Here is a 16,036-nt window from a genome sequence, read left to right as displayed (position 1 = left end):
ACTTATACATAATTTTGCCTTTTCCTCGATTATCCTCTATTTGATTCAATTCCCGATCTATACGATAATTTCATTTCAAATTATCAATTCCAATTACCTTACAGTATTCCATTATAAGCATAAGTCAGTTCAATTTTACTTTTTAAATGTTTCCTAAAATTTTTTATTTTATTCAATTTAGTCCCTAAAAGCCACCTAACTGTCCACTAAGTTCTCTAATGTATAATTTCCATTTAAAACATTAGTCTAATTACTATTTTTGTTTTTTAGTAATTAAAAAATTTATAGTTATATATTTTTATAACTTTTACAATTTAGTCTTTTTATCTTAATTAACTATCAATTCAATAAAATTACTAAACCATAATTTAATATATTACTAAACTAGACTTGTAAATATTAAATAATAATATTTATGGACTCGAACATCGAAAATAGGATTTCAAAACCGTCGTTTCTAGCACCACTAAAAAACGAATTGTTATAGACTACAAATGAAACTTAAATTTAAAATTTTGACTTTTAATAATTAATTTTTATAGATAGATTATTTACAACAAATATAAAAGTTATCTTAATATTTTTTATCATTACGTGGAGGAATGATAGAGTTTAAATCTATGTTAGAAAGAAAATCTAACCACTACTCTATAAGAATCATAGGAGGAATTATATTAATACATTTAGAAACTAGATTATGTATAAAAATTAATTTTTGGAAGATAATTTTTTCTTATGAGGAAAATATTTTTGTGCATGTTAACTTGTTTTTTAATGAGCCTTTTGTATGACTATTTCCCTTATAGTAGAAATTGTATATAATTCTAATAAAAATAGAAGGTAATTCGAGATTATGTGAGTTGGTATTAGTGCTTGTATTGTTTAGGTGTAATGATTTTTTTTTCCTTTTCTAATATTTTTTTAAATAATCTAAAATGGATTTAAAAATTAACTTTGTTGATATGGCATGTGTAGATGTTCACATAGATCTCATGTCAGTATTTAATTAATTTTTTAAATTTAAAAATATTTTTTATATTTTTTATAGATTTTAAATACTTTTAATGATTTGTTACAGCAACGTATAAAATAAAATTTCAAAAAAAAAACCTGTAAAACCTTTGTTAGTTTTAAAATTATTATATTTTAAAATATATTTTGTAACAAGTTTATTTACATATTTCGATTCTCTTAAACATTTTGCAACCAGTCAAAAGCTTTTCAAGAAAGACAAAAAAAAAATTGTCAATTAGAATATTTATATCCAATAAAATTTCCTGAATCAACCTTGATATTATTAAGTAAAATTTAACTATAATTTCATCTAATTAACTAATAGATGGAAAAACATGTAGTAATTATTAACGATTATGTTAGGAGGAAAACATGAAGAACTGAAGATTCAATTCAACGCATAAATATTTGGTTTTGATATTTACCTGACTTTAAAAGACTACAAAAAAGAAAAAGGGGGCTACAAATTTTTATAATTTGAAGTTTCCTCTTCGCTTCTGTTCAGAGTTGTTTCTTCAGATTTAATTATTATATAAAGAAAAGGAAAAAAAACGCCTCCTTATATATTTACTTATAATGTTAAAATAAAATACAAATATAATCGCAGATCTCTTCCTGCTGCAGCATTGCTTGGCTGGTTTTCTAGTTTATATCTTTTGATGGTTGGCCATTTCTTTTTTGGATCTCAATAAAAAGAATTAGATCTATAAGATATATGCTTTGAAATAAAAATCCAAAAATGGACAATGGAGATTTAGAAGGTGGCGGCGGAGACTTAGCCTTTCATGGAAAAGGCGGCCGCAAATATAGCCCGGTCGGGGCTCACGATCGCGCCGTCCTCGAGATGTCTTCCATGGATCCCGGATCTTCCTCCGATTCCAAATCTTGTGTCAGGTAATCACCCCTTTTCTTTCTCTTTTACTGATTTTTTTTTTCGTTTATCTTATTCTATAGTTATCTATTATATTGGCAGGAAAAATAACGCAGGAACGCTAGGGAGCTTGGATTCTGATGGAAGGGAAGGTTCGAATCCTGAAAATGGAGGAGCCAATGGTCCTTACCAGGAACATAAGTTGGAATTGTTTGGTTTTGATTCTCTTGTGAGTATTCTTGGTCTTAAAAGGTAAGTTTTCGTTAATGCTTACTCTCCAATTTTGTGCTCAATAATTGAAAGATGTTTGCTTCGTGTTAGTACTTGCTGATTAATGTTTCAAAGTATAATTGCCTAATGACTAATTTTCGGTTGCTGGACAAGTTTCCTTTACATTTGAATTTTTGAACTTATAGTTATTATCTGCGTTTGACTTGTTTCCCAGTATGACAGGAGAGCAAGCTCCTGCACTCTCGAGCCCTAGAGATGGTGAAGATGTTTCCATCACCAGTGGGCAACCAAAGGTAAGCGCTCCTTTCACTTTAGCTTGATTGGTTACTCTCATGGTATCCTTCTTTAGTTGGCATTGTGTTTCATCTTCAATGTCAATGTTGTTTTGTTGAGCGAAAGAAAACAAGCTATGATACATTGATAAAAGAAGAATCCTTTGAAGAATACGGGTGATACTATGGATTTGTGATATTACCCTGTTATTAGCTTTTTAGCACTATTCTGTTTTCTAGTATAGAGAATTGTTGAAAAAACTAATTTGATTTCCTTCCTTCTAGGTGTATATGTCAATCATGTCCAAATTTTGATAGAGTATTTAGAAATTAATTTATGTGGAATGTTGAAGCTAGGAATGGTTCCTTCAATTACTGCTTGCCTGTCAATTATGTTTGTCTGAGTTGAAATACTATTAAGCATTGTTTAATTTTGTTTATTCCTTGTCCTTAACAAAACATAGTAAACTGTACCTTACGTCCTACTCATGCTGTTCCATGCTCTGTGCTTATATCATGCAGCCTTCTGCTGTCAAAATGGGTACAATGATGGGGGTATTTGTCCCATGCTTGCAAAGTATTTTGGGTATTATCTACTATATCCGGTTTTCTTGGTAAGTCAGTATCTCTTTTGATGTTTAGTTTGTCTTATCATGTATATGCAACAGTGTTGTCCGGGACTAGAATCCTTATATTACCTCAGGTGCAAGGCGCGAAAAAGGCGCTAGCCTGAGTAAAGTAAAGGTTAATATGTTTATGTGCAAATTTCTGTTTGTGTGTGTATACATATGTATATATATGTAATAAGGCTTAAAATATATAATAAACACAAAAGTATAATCTAGTTTATCTACTAAACACGCAATTTTTTAATTAGTCGATATGCATGATTTTCTTGTGGTTCATGTCTGTTGTTCAATACTCAAATACAGAGTTTGAAACTATCCTTTTCTTACTAGTAAAAGTATATCTAATGAAAGAAGTAAGAACAAAAGAAATCGAAGAGAGCTTTAATTAGGTGGGCTCTTTTATGCCTTTCGCCTTCCAAAAAAAGGTGCGCCTAGGCGCACTAGGCATGTGCCTGATCAAATGGGTGTTGCCCAAAAGCGTCTGAGATGCTTTTATTATCTGGTGCAGTTGTGCCTATGCGCATCCCTTGACAACACCAATGTGCAGAAGTGCATGTGCAAATGTAAATTGAATGCATTCTTTGTTTCTAATTAATGGTGCTGGATTTAAATTTTAAGCTGAGCTTCTTTTGCAAGAAATGAATTTCACAGGACATTGTTATGTTTTATTTTATTAATGCTGTACAGATATATATATATATATATATCCATGAGTCCTTTTCTTTGTGTTGTCTAATAAAAGGGTTTCCCTTAGGGGAAAAAAAAAAAAGAAACCTATTCTGATTTTATGCCCTTGAATTGTAACATATTGCAGGATTGTTGGCATGGGTGGCATTGGTGATGCACTGCTGCTGGTATCACTTTGTGGTCTTTGTACTTTCTTGACAGGAATATCATTGAGTGCTATTGCAACCAATGGTGCAATGAAGGTACACATTCTTTATAGTTATATATCCTTGACAGTCATTTTTCAGATCTCATGTGACTCTCATATCTTAGAGATTGTGATGTCTTAGGCAAATGAATTACTTTGGAGTTGGATTCCGGTGTTCTTACCTTGATTTTGGATATTTCTTTCACTAAATAATTCTGTGCCGGGAATCTAGTGACTTTCTTGTTAATTATTTCTTGTTAATTACTACTAGGGTGGTGGTCCATATTATCTCATTGGTCGCGCCCTTGGTCCTGAGGTTGGAGTTAGCATTGGATTATGTTTCTTTCTTGGCAATGCAGTTGCAGGAGCTCTGTGAGTGTATCTTCTGGTTCTTTGCTTTTTTATTTTTATGATACTATTTTCTGCATGGCTCACAGTGAGTTCTGCTACCTTGATAGCTTAATGTGTTATGTATTTAAAAACATTTTACTCATGCTAATACTGGTAACTTCTTTGTGCTTTTGGTTATCCTGTAGTTATGTGTTGGGAGCTGTAGAAACCTTTCTAAAAGCTCTTCCTTCTGCTGGGATTTTTACTGGTAAGGTTTACTGCTGTCAACAGCACAGTTGCTGATAACTTAGTTCTGTACCGTATTTACTGGTTATTGGTAGTAACAGTCATGGTACAGATTCAAATGTATTGAAAAGAACTTTATACCAATTCATTTCTAATATCACCTTGCTTGCAATGCAGAGACCACTACAAAGGTCAATGGCACAGTCTCAGAACCAATACAAAGTATAAGTACACACGACTTGCAAATTTATGGGATTGTTGTGACTATAATACTTTGCTTTATTGTGTTTGGTGGGGTGAAAATGATCAATAGGGTTGCACCTGCTTTCCTTATACCTGTTTTATTCTCGATATTTTGCATATTCATTGGGATTTTTCTGGCTAAGAAGGATGATCCTGCACGTGAGTGTTCTTTCTGTCTCTCTCTCTCTCTCTATATATATATAACATAACAGTGGCATATTGCTTGTTGCAAGCTCTATGTTATTGCTCAAAGTCAATCTAAGTGAAACATGTTGCTTGTGATGCTTGATACAGCTGGAGTTACGGGCTTGAGTTTAGAAAGCTTTAAAGATAACTGGAGTTCAGATTATAAGAATACAAATAGTGCTGGGATCCCTGACGCTGAAGGAAATGTGCACTGGAACTTTCAGTAAGAATCTTCAAGGCTCCAACCTTCGTAATTACTAGAGTTAAATTTTTATAAAGTGCTCGTGTTCTGATTGTTCATGATCAAAGGATAAGGCATTATCTCTGGAGGACAATTTTAGACAAACGTCTGGTTCTCTTGATTATGTTCAATTCCTGTTGTTGATCCTACAGATAAAGCACCAATAAGTACACTTTCACCTAATTGTATTGAAACTTGTTTGATAATGGAGTTTGGAGGAAACAGATCCTAAGCTTAATCGGTGGCCATCCTGCTGTTCCAAATCTCTTTCTCCATCTAACTATCCAAAGATGGAAAATGTTGTTCCCCTGCCATCAAGTTTTGATATTCATTAACCAACATTTTGTCTCAATCCTGATGTGATGGATTCTTTTCTTTCATATAGTTTCTAACTGCTTTTTATTTCTATGTTTCTTCAGTGCTTTGGTCGGTCTCTTTTTCCCAGCCGTGACAGGAATCATGGCTGGTTCAAATCGGTCCGCCTCACTTAAAGACACCCAGCGTTCTATCCCCATCGGGACGTTGGCTGCCACACTTACTACTACTGGACTCTATTTAGTTTCCGTCTTACTTTTTGGAGCTGTAGCCACCAGAGACAAGCTTTTGACTGACAGGTATCATTTTTTCCTTTTCTCACTAAAATTCTCCATGGATTCTGCCGGCAACATTTCTCCTTTGCATTCTTTTCTTTAGGAATTATGGTATTGTCATAATGCTAAACCACTTTTGATGCAGGCTACTTACAGCTACAATTGCTTGGCCTTTTCCAGCTATCATTCATATCGGAATTATTCTTTCAACTTTAGGTGCAGCGCTTCAAAGCTTGACTGGTGCCCCTCGCCTTCTCGCAGCAATAAGCAATGATGATATTCTTCCTGTTCTCAATTACTTCAAAGTTGCAGAAGGGAGTGAGCCTTACATGGCTACCCTTTTTACTGCCTTCATCTGTATGGGTTGTGTGATTATTGGGAACCTGGATCTTATCACGCCAACTGTAACCATGTTTTTCCTTCTATGCTATTCTGGTGTGAACTTGTCCTGCTTCCTTCTAGATCTTCTAGATGCTCCCAGTTGGCGTCCTCGATGGAAATTTCATCACTGGAGCTTCTCTCTCCTTGGAGCATCACTTTGTATTGGTAGGCCAAATTGCATCCATTGTATTTAACAATTTGTGCCCCTTCTAGTTGGAAAAAGAAAAAATCCTGTATATTGGCATGCATTTGGCTAATTATAATTTCATTGGAAAGTAATGGTCACAGCTGTTTTGTTTGCTGCAGTGATCATGTTCTTGATCTCATGGTCGTTCACTGTAGTGTCTCTGGCCCTTGCAAGCCTGATATATTATTATGTGAGCATTAAAGGAAAAGCTGGGGACTGGGGGGATGGTTTCAAAAGTGCTTATTTTCAACTAGCTCTTCGCAGCCTTAGATCTTTAGGAGGTACGTCATACATTATGCATATCTTTACCAATTGCATTCTGTATGTATATGCATGCTCTACTTGTATTTTATGCATATAGACACGAGTATTGCATCTTGTGTTCCTGTTGATGTATCATTTTGTTTGCAGCAAACCAAGTTCATCCAAAGAATTGGTATCCCATTCCTCTTATATTCTGCCGGCCTTGGGGTAAGCTGCCAGAAAATGTACCTTGCCATCCAAAACTTGCCGACTTTGCTAACTGCATGAAGAAGAAAGGCCGTGGAATGTCCATATTTATCAATATACTAGATGGGGACTATCATGAACGTGCTGAAGATGCGAAGGCTGCCTGCAAACAGCTTGATACCTACATTAACTACAAGAATTGTGAAGGTGTTGCAGAAATAGTTGTGGCACCCAATATGAGTGAAGGCTTCCGTGGAGTTGTGCAGACAATGGGTCTCGGCAACCTTAAGCCCAATATTGTAGTGATGCGATACCCAGAAATATGGCGTCGTGAGAACCTAAAAGAAATCCCAGGCAGATTTGTTGGTATAATTAACGACTGTATTGTTGCAAATAAGGCAGTTGTCATTGTCAAGGGCCTGGATGAATGGCCCAATGAGTATCAAAGGCAGTATGGTACCATTGATTTGTATTGGATTGTGAGAGATGGTGGTCTCATGCTTCTTCTGTCACAGCTTCTTCTTACGAAAGAGAGCTTCGAGAGCTGTAAGATTCAGGTCTTCTGCATTGCGGAAGAGGGTACCGATGCAGAGGGCCTCAAGGCTGATGTGAAGAAGTTTCTATATGATCTTCGGATGCAGGCTGAAGTGTTTGTTATAGCGATCAAGTCATGGGATGTACAACCAGAGAATGGATCTCAGCCAGATGAGTCAAAAGAGGCGTTTACCGCTGCTCAGCAACGGGTGGCTGATTACTTGGCAGAAATAAAGGAAACAGCAAAGAAAGAAGGGACCCCATTAATGGCTGATGGAAAGCCTGTAATTGTGAATGAGCAACAAGTGGAGAAGTTTCTATATACAACTTTGAAGCTGAATTCAACGATATTAAGATATTCTAGAATGGCTGCGGTTGTGCTTGTAAGCTTGCCGCCACCTCCTGTGAGCCACCCAGCATACTGCTACATGGAATGCATGGATTTGTTGGTCGATAATTTGCCCAGACTTTTGATGGTAAGAGGGTATCGTAGAGATGTTGTAACTTTATTCACATAGTTTCTGGTTTGATTATTCAATGGAGACTGTATTTGTGTTGCTGTGCATGTAGGCTTTGCCCTCTATTCCCATCTTGTCAAAGTGTTGCATTCATTCTTTTTCTGCCATTCTGACCAATGGCATTATTTTATTTTGTTTACTTTCTTTTCTTTAAAAATAGTAGTAGTTTATTATAATATTAATATAAGGCTTAATTCACTATTGGGTCCTCAAAGTGTACTTATTTTTCCATTTTGGTATTTAAACTTTATTTTGTCTCAATTTGATACCTGAAATATCCTTCTGATATGGTTTTTAGTCCAAAAGTTGATTGACTTTAAAATATATTTTTTTCAACCAATTAGAGAATGTCACATAGTGGACTTCATATTTTCATAAAAATATTACTTAAATTATTTTTTACTTAAAAATATATTTATTAACATTTAATTTAATTAATAAAAATTATTTTAATTCATTTTTTCTCACCTTCTCTCTTCCTCTCTCCACCATCTTCTTCCCCACTCTTTCTTTCCAATACAAACTACAATAGCTAAATTTTGTGTCTCCATTACCACATGCGTAATCTTACCATAATTATTTACACTATACACCAACAAAAAAAATATAAAAAATCATCAATCCAAATTTCGATCAAAGTAAGAATGGATCTTTTGGGTATTGCTTGGTTGATCTAAATAATGAAAGAGAAGCTTATAAAGAGGGGAAAAATATACTGAAACTTGAAGAGGATTTGACGGTGAGAAACACTTAAATTTGGTGTTAAAGTTTCGATATTTATTTATAGATCTACAAAAATCTAGTGTTTTTTTGAAAAAATAAATGTTGAAAATGAAAAAAGGGGATGTAAAACAAGAGAATGATGAATTTGGACTCAAATGATTATCGGTAAGTGGTAACTGACGGTGGAGCATGGTGGTCATTGACGTCGTAATTTGGAAAAATTTTAATTAAAGGAGATTGTAAACAATTTTGAGATTGTTTTTGTTTAGATTATTGTGAAAAAAATATAAGAGAACTTAATTCTTCTCTTTTCTCACATGATGAACATCCAAAAAAATTGTTAGATTTTTATGGTTAAAAGCATTTAATTATTTTATGGAATTAATGAATTTTTATTTTTATACTTTTTTATTATATATTTTTTGAATCTTTTTATATAATTATTTCTATTTTTATAATTTTTTAAAATTGATATAAATATATGATAAAATTATATATATTTTTAATTAAAAACACCATGTAACATAGAATTAGGTTGGAAAATTGGGTTGCTCTGCTTTATAGCACGTTTTCCTTTGCTTTTATAGCAAGTTTTGGTTCTTTTCATCTATTTGTCTTTCGTTTCTTTGATTGATTTGGTTGTTTCAGTTTTCTTTTAGTTTTTCTATTTCACTATTTACAGTTTCTGGGATTGGGTTAGAGGATGGAAAATGTGGAAGGAAATTTTGCTGATTTATCTCTTGAAGATGAGGAGATGGTGGTGGTGCAGTTGGCTTCAGAGAGATTAGATCTAAGGGCCTCTTTTGAAAACTGTTTTATGGGCTCTTTTTTGATATTGAGTGTGGTTAATTTTCAATCAATGCGAGTGACGTTGGAAAATGTTTGGCATCCAATAGGGGGCATTTCTATCTTGGATCTAAATAAAGGCAGATTTCTTTTTTGATTATATCATAGGTGGATACGGATCGTATAGTTATGTGCAGACTAAGAGATGGGGATGATCCTAAAACTGTGCCACTGTTTAATGTGGATTTTTGGGTCTTAGTTCAAGATTTACCACATGGATTTATGTCTGAGTTAATGGCAAAATGGATGAGAAATTTCATAGGGTTGTTTCTTGAGTATGATATGAAAGTTGTTTCTTTGGGGTATAAAGGAATAATGAGGATTAGAGTCAGATTCGACATTCAAAAACCGCTGAAGTGAAAGAAGAAGATTGCCAAATGGGACATAGACTTATGTGAGTTTTGCGTGCTAAAAGCTCACGTTGTCTTGTTTTCTTTGTGGCATACTAGGGCGTGGTGAACGTTTTTGTCCTGTTAGAATTTTGCAAGAGCAAGATTTTTACTAGGATAGGATATTTCCTTGTGTGCTCTGACTAAGCAGGTGGTGGTGCCAAAGAGTGTATGGCTGAGGGAGGAGAATATGTTCGGTATCGCTAATTTTGGGGCTACCAATTTCGCAAATAAGAAGATAAATTAGGGTCCTCTCCCATAGTGGTTATGTTAATTTTTAACCCTACAACCAAGATAGTACAATCATTGGTTCATATGAACTTAGTGAGATTCAGTGAAACAATGTAATAATCATATTTCGAAGTTCTTAAGAGACAAAAAATTTTAAGTAGAGATTTCAACTCCCTGTATATTCTTAACATTCTGTAAATTTTGCTGGTGAGGTTGATTTGTTGTCCTGCTCCACAGCTCACCGTTGGTGGACTTTATTCATTGTTTTAGACACAAGTACGCTCTCCACAGCATGGTTCTCGATGGTACTGGCATGATTTGCCTCATTCCAATTTCCTTTTTACCTTAACCAGCTTAGCATTCACAATTCGGACTGTATAGATAAGCCATCTGAGTGGATGCACTACCGCCGTGATAGTTTTGCACTATACCATTTTGCCTTAGCTAACTGTTCGCCTTACTCCTAATTGTCAGAATGATTGATGTTAACAAATAAATCGTTATCGAGACATACTCTCTCTGCCTTTTGGTGGAATTTCCATCCAAATAGCCTTTGGCAGACTTCTATGTGGCTTACTTTACGTTACATATTCCTAGTTAACTTACTCACCTGTTGGTAAGTGTCCTAGCATCCTTCACTACTTGACCGTCCGAGTGACCATTATCTCCACATGAACCTTGACGAAATTACCATTCACTAAATATCCCTTTCTACCCAAGGATATTTAGTTTTAGGTTCCAATAGAACATCTCATGATCATTACCAATTTTGGTTTATTAACCAAAACTTGTAGACTCATACCGGTGGATATTTGACGATCCCACTTACTGCATTCTCAAGTGCACCGTTTCCATCCAATCAAGCTTAACTTTGCGAGAGTCGTACAACAATATTCTTTTCCTCATCCTGTCAGTTTCTAGGTTTATTATCTTAGTGGACATTTACTCATTGCTATAGTCGAGCTATGGTCTTACATATCAGAATTGCCTATGTTTAACATCCTAGTAGACTCTTTCGATTGGCATAGTGTAACACCCCTAACCCATATCCTTCGCTGGATCAAGGTTACGGAGCATTACCGGAGTTTACAAATCAAATACAGTTAATTCATATCATTTACTATTCATATTCGAAATCAATCATATTGTCCCTTAAATCGGCCCTTGAGGCCCAAAATATGCATTTAAAACAAGTCGAGACTAAACTGAAAACTCAAAGAATTTTTCGCAAAATTTCAAAATTTTTCCTTGGTGCAGGAGACACACGCCCGTGTCCTAGGTCGTGTAGGCATTAAAAATAGGGGCACACGGTCGTGTCCTAGCTTATGTCCACTTTAGGTTGCTTAGTAACTTGGGTCACACAGTCAAGTTACACCCTTGTGTACTAGGGCGTATGTAAGTGCAAGGGTCAGACGGCCAAGGCACACTCCCGTGTGCCAGGCTATGTGAAAAATCCTGAGCATTCTGTTTTGAAATTTCAAGATGCAGGGGACACATGGCCAGAATACACGTCCATGTGCTAGGTCGTGTGTCACACACGACTGAGACACATGCCAATGTAATACCCCTACCCGTATTCATTGCCAGAATAGGGTATGAGGCATTACCGGAGTTTAGAAATTAATTTTTTTGTTATTCAATATAGCCCCTTTATAAATATCTAACCTTCCCTGAAATATTAAATCGAGACCAATCCACATCAACCAAATCAATTCAACATATTTTCAAGATAAATTCATGCATATTTATAAGATAACGTCATCACATATCTAAAACCAGGTTTGTTAACCATACTAATGGCTAACTTTACATTCATTTCACGTTAACATTTACTTTGTTAGCTTATACGTGCCATTGATTTCCAAAATAAAGTTTCTTTATATACCGAAATTATGAGGTTGACAGTGTGATGTGTCTCCGACCAAATCCGACCTCCGAGCTCTTAACACTACAAAATAGGGAAAAAGGAAACGGGGTAAGCACTTTGTGCTTAGTAAGCTCATGTAACAAGAATTATACTTACCTAAAATTTTCAATACAATATAATAAACATTCATATATCCATTCAATGCATTATTACCCTAACATGCACAAACTCAACATTCAAGTTAGTACAATAATTCCATGTATCAATAATATATATACCATGATCGATGAGCTCGTCACTACCATGATTTCCATTTCCTTGTTATTTTTCCATATTTATCCCGTTGAATTTATCGGAATTTCGATGGATTTTCAGAGGTACACTTTTAGTGTACAATTCTGGGTCCGTCAATTCATATTCATGTGCGCACATTTCTATTTCAGAGAGCACACTCCCGAGAACCTCAACCTTGCAGCAGGATTACCAGTCCAGGCTAAATCCCCTGCAATAGAAACTCATAGAGTATTGTCGGGATTACCAGTCCAGGCTAAATTCAGACCCTAATTCGGATTACCCGTCCGGGCTAAATCCATTTTACACATATTCTTTGGGAGGGCTATATCAGGATAGGATCACCCGTCCGGGCTAGATCATTTTTACCGTCAATTCCTTTTCAGAAATCCATCGAATTTTCCTTTCATTCAACCGGGATTTCTTCCCATTTTATCAAATATATCAATGTTTCATAAAGTTCCATATAATGAACATTCAAATCATATTCATATCAAAAACATACAATCTCAAGCATTTAAGAATATAATTCAAGTTACACGAACTTACCTTGATACTTGTTTGTAAACAGTAAAAATCTACTAATCTCGAACTTTTTCCTTTCCTCGATCTAGCTTCGTATTTGAATCTTCCGGATCTAAATAAATAAATTTAATTATCAATTTAATACATTTCATGTTCATATGCAACATTCTCTATAATTCAACTATTATTTATAGTTCATTCAAAGCAGTCTACTTGAGTCATAGTCACTAAATTATTTATAACTTGAGCTAAAGAAACTCCAAATTAAGATCCGTTAATTTTCCCTGAAACTAGAATCATATATCTTTTTACCATAAAATCTTCAGAATTTTTTATTTAGCCAATAAGTACAGTTTATTCTTTAAAGTCACCCCTGTTCTGCTGTTGACAGTTCTGACCCTTCTTCACCAAAAATTAATTATCTCTTCATACAGAATTCAAATAATGTTCTCGTTTGTTTCTCTTAAAAATAGACTCATTAAGGATTCTAGACATATAAATTTAAGCCCATAATTGTTTTTCTTAAATTTTTTATGATTTTTTCAAAGTCAGAACAGGGGAACCCAAATTCATTCTGACATTGTCTCACAAAATTCATTATATCTCAAAATTTACAAATCCATTGCTTACACTATTTCTTTTATGAGAAACTAGACTCAAAAATATTTAATTACATATTTTTTTAATCTTCTAATTCGATTTCTACAATTTATGGTGATTTTTCAAAGTCAGTCTACTGCTGCTGTCCAAACTGTTTTTGTGCAAGCTGTTTATTACCATTTTTCCCCTGACTTTAATTCCAAACATTTTCACAATTATGTCCCAAAAATCAATTTCTATTGAAATTACCTAATAAAATCATCTCATAAACAAATTAAAGCTTTAATTTCATTCTATTTCATCATAAACTTACAGCACTCAACCATGGTGACTTTCAATTTCATCCATGAAATCCAAAATTAATGAATTTAATAGTAGGACCTAGTTGTAAAAGTCTTAGAAACACAAAAATTACAAGAAAAAGGCAAGGATTAACTCACTTGGTGCAAAAATTATGGAATACCAGCTTATAGAACCCTCCTATGGCGTTTTTAGCTGCTGGAATTGAAGAGAAATGAAGAGAAATCTAGATATTTCCTATTTAGTCCTAGTTTTATTTAGTTAATTTTGCAATATTCCAATTTTACCCTTAATTTATCAATTTTCCTGCTGATTTCTTGCCCTTACCGTCCAGTCCAAATAAATTTTGGGTCTAATTGCCTTTTAAATCCTCTCTCATTAGACATTTAAGCTATTTAATCATCCCATCCACTTTTACATATTTTACAATTTAGTCCTTTTCATTTAATTAACTAATTTCCTAACGAAATTTTAATACCACATTACTAACATTTCATAAATATTTATAAAATTATTTTCGACTCGATTTTATGAGATAGAGGTCCCGATACCTTATTTTACCTAATTTCTTCAATAATTTCTTTTTCTAACTAACCACTAAATCGGTAAAATTTTTCTATCAATATTTTCATACGATTTTCCTATCATATCAATTTTCAAGCAAAAGTATTGAAATAAATTTCTCTTTAAATCGGATCTATGGTTACGAAACCATTGTTCCGATAACCTTGAATTTAGGCCATTACAACTCTCCCCCCTTTTAGGATTTTCGTCCTCGAAAATCTTACCAGTAAAGAGGTTTGGTATTGTTTCCTCATTGCCTCCTCCGGTTCCCATGTCGCTTCCTCAATCCCGTGCTTTTGCCACAATACTTTCACCAAATTTATCTTTTTTATTTCTAAGCTCTTTTGTCTCCTGTGCCAATATCTTGACCGGTTCTTCACTGTAAGTCATATCTGGTTGAATCTCCACTTCTGTCGGAGAAATAACATGTGAAGGATCTGATCGATATCGTCGTAACATAGATACATGAAAAACATTATGTATTCTATCAAGTTCCGGTGGTAATGCCAATCGATAAGCGACCGGTCCAATTCTTTCTATGATTTCATATGGCCCGATAAATCTTGGACTCAGTTTACCCTTTCGACCGAATCGAAGAACTTTCTTCCAAGGAGACACTTTTAGAAATACCTTGTCACCGACTTGAAATTCAATCTCTTTTCGTTTAAGGTCGGCATATGATTTTTGACGATCGGAAGCTGTTTTTAGACTATCCCAAATAACCTTTACTTTTTCTTCTGTTTCCAAGATCAAATCAACCCCATGTATCTTCCTTTCACTAAGCTCTGTCCAATATAACGGTGTTCTACATTTTCTACCATACAAAGCTTCATACGGAGTCATTTTAATACTAGACTGATAACTGTTATTGTAAGCAAATTCAATCAAAGGTAGATACCTCTCCCAATTACCTTCAAACTCTAGTATACAACATCGGAGCACATCTTCCAATACTTGAATTACACGCTCAGATTGACCATCTGTCTGAGGATGAAATGCAGTGCTGAAATACAACTGAGTACCCAAGGCTTCTTGCAATTTGTCCCAGAAACGAGACGTAAATCGGGGATCTTTATCTGATATAATGGAGACAGGCACTCCATGTAGCCTGACAATCTCAGATATGTATAGTTCAGCTAGTTTATCTAAAGAATAATCCATACGTACTGGAATAAAGTGAGCTGACTTTGTTAATCGGTCAACAGTCACCCAAATAGCATCTTTTTTCTCGGAGACAAAGGTAGCCCCGATACAAAATCCATAGTGATTCTTTCCCATTTCCATTCTGGTATAGTAATTGGCTGAAGTAACCCCTAAGGTACCTGATGTTCAGCTTTAACTTGTTGACATATTAAACACCTTGATACAAACTCAGAGATATCACGTTTCATTCCCGACCACAAGTACATCTTTTTCAGATCATTATACATTTTATTACTCCTCGGATGTACAGACATAATACCGCTGTGAGCCTCGCGTAGAATCTTCTGTATGAGCTCTGAATTCTGAGGTACACATACCCTACCTCTGAATAATAAACAACCATCAGAACCAATCTGAAATTCAGAATCATTACCTGACTCACACTGTGCCCGTTTAACTTGTAACTTCTCATCATTCTTTTAAGCTTCACATATTTGCTGTAAAAATTTCGGTTTAGCTCTTAATTCTGCTAGGATTGAACCATCATCAGTCAATGATAACCGGGTATTCATAGCTCGTAAAGCAAATAGAGATTTCCGGCTCAAAGCATCAGCTACAACATTAGCCTTACCCGGATGGTAATCAATAATCAAATCATAGTCCTTTATCAGTTCAAGCCACCTGCGCTGTCTCAAATTCAAATCTTTCTGTGTCATCAAATATTTCAAGCTTTTATGATCAGTATAAATATGACATTTCT

At 34.6% G+C, this 16,036-nt stretch overlaps 1 protein-coding gene across 1 annotated transcript; it reads left to right on the top strand.

Moving 5' to 3' along the window:
* The first annotated feature begins 1,284 nt into the window (after positions 1 to 1,284).
* Positions 1,285 to 7,844, top strand: LOC107928497 (cation-chloride cotransporter 1). The gene is made up of 13 exons (XM_016859739.2): positions 1,285 to 1,908; positions 1,988 to 2,137; positions 2,331 to 2,409; positions 2,911 to 3,002; positions 3,832 to 3,946; positions 4,163 to 4,263; positions 4,428 to 4,489; positions 4,645 to 4,869; positions 5,005 to 5,119; positions 5,557 to 5,751; positions 5,873 to 6,273; positions 6,415 to 6,576; positions 6,707 to 7,844. The coding sequence occupies exons 1-13, from the start codon at positions 1,754 to 1,756 to the stop codon at positions 7,795 to 7,797; spliced, it is 2,943 nt and encodes a 980-aa protein (XP_016715228.1). The 5' UTR covers positions 1,285 to 1,753; the 3' UTR covers positions 7,798 to 7,844.
* Positions 7,845 to 16,036: the final 8,192 nt, after the last annotated feature.

This window comes from Gossypium hirsutum, chromosome A12 (genome assembly GCF_007990345.1).
Source record: "Gossypium hirsutum isolate 1008001.06 chromosome A12, Gossypium_hirsutum_v2.1, whole genome shotgun sequence".
NCBI lineage: Eukaryota > Viridiplantae > Streptophyta > Magnoliopsida > Malvales > Malvaceae > Gossypium > Gossypium hirsutum.
This window is presented reverse-complemented; position numbering and strand designations above follow the sequence as displayed.

What these genes read in the sequence shown, in the direction of transcription:
- LOC107928497 (XM_016859739.2), top strand. Translation starts at nt 1,754, where the DNA reads ATGGACAATGGAGATTTAGAAGGTGGCGGCGGAGACTTAGCCTTTCAT. An exon ending in AATGCAGTTGCAGGAGCTCT is followed by an intron (nt 4,264 to 4,427) that starts GTGAGTGTATCT and finishes GTTATCCTGTAG; the next exon opens with TTATGTGTTGGGAGCTGTAG. An exon ending in TAAGAAGGATGATCCTGCAC is followed by an intron (nt 4,870 to 5,004) that starts GTGAGTGTTCTT and finishes TGCTTGATACAG; the next exon opens with CTGGAGTTACGGGCTTGAGT.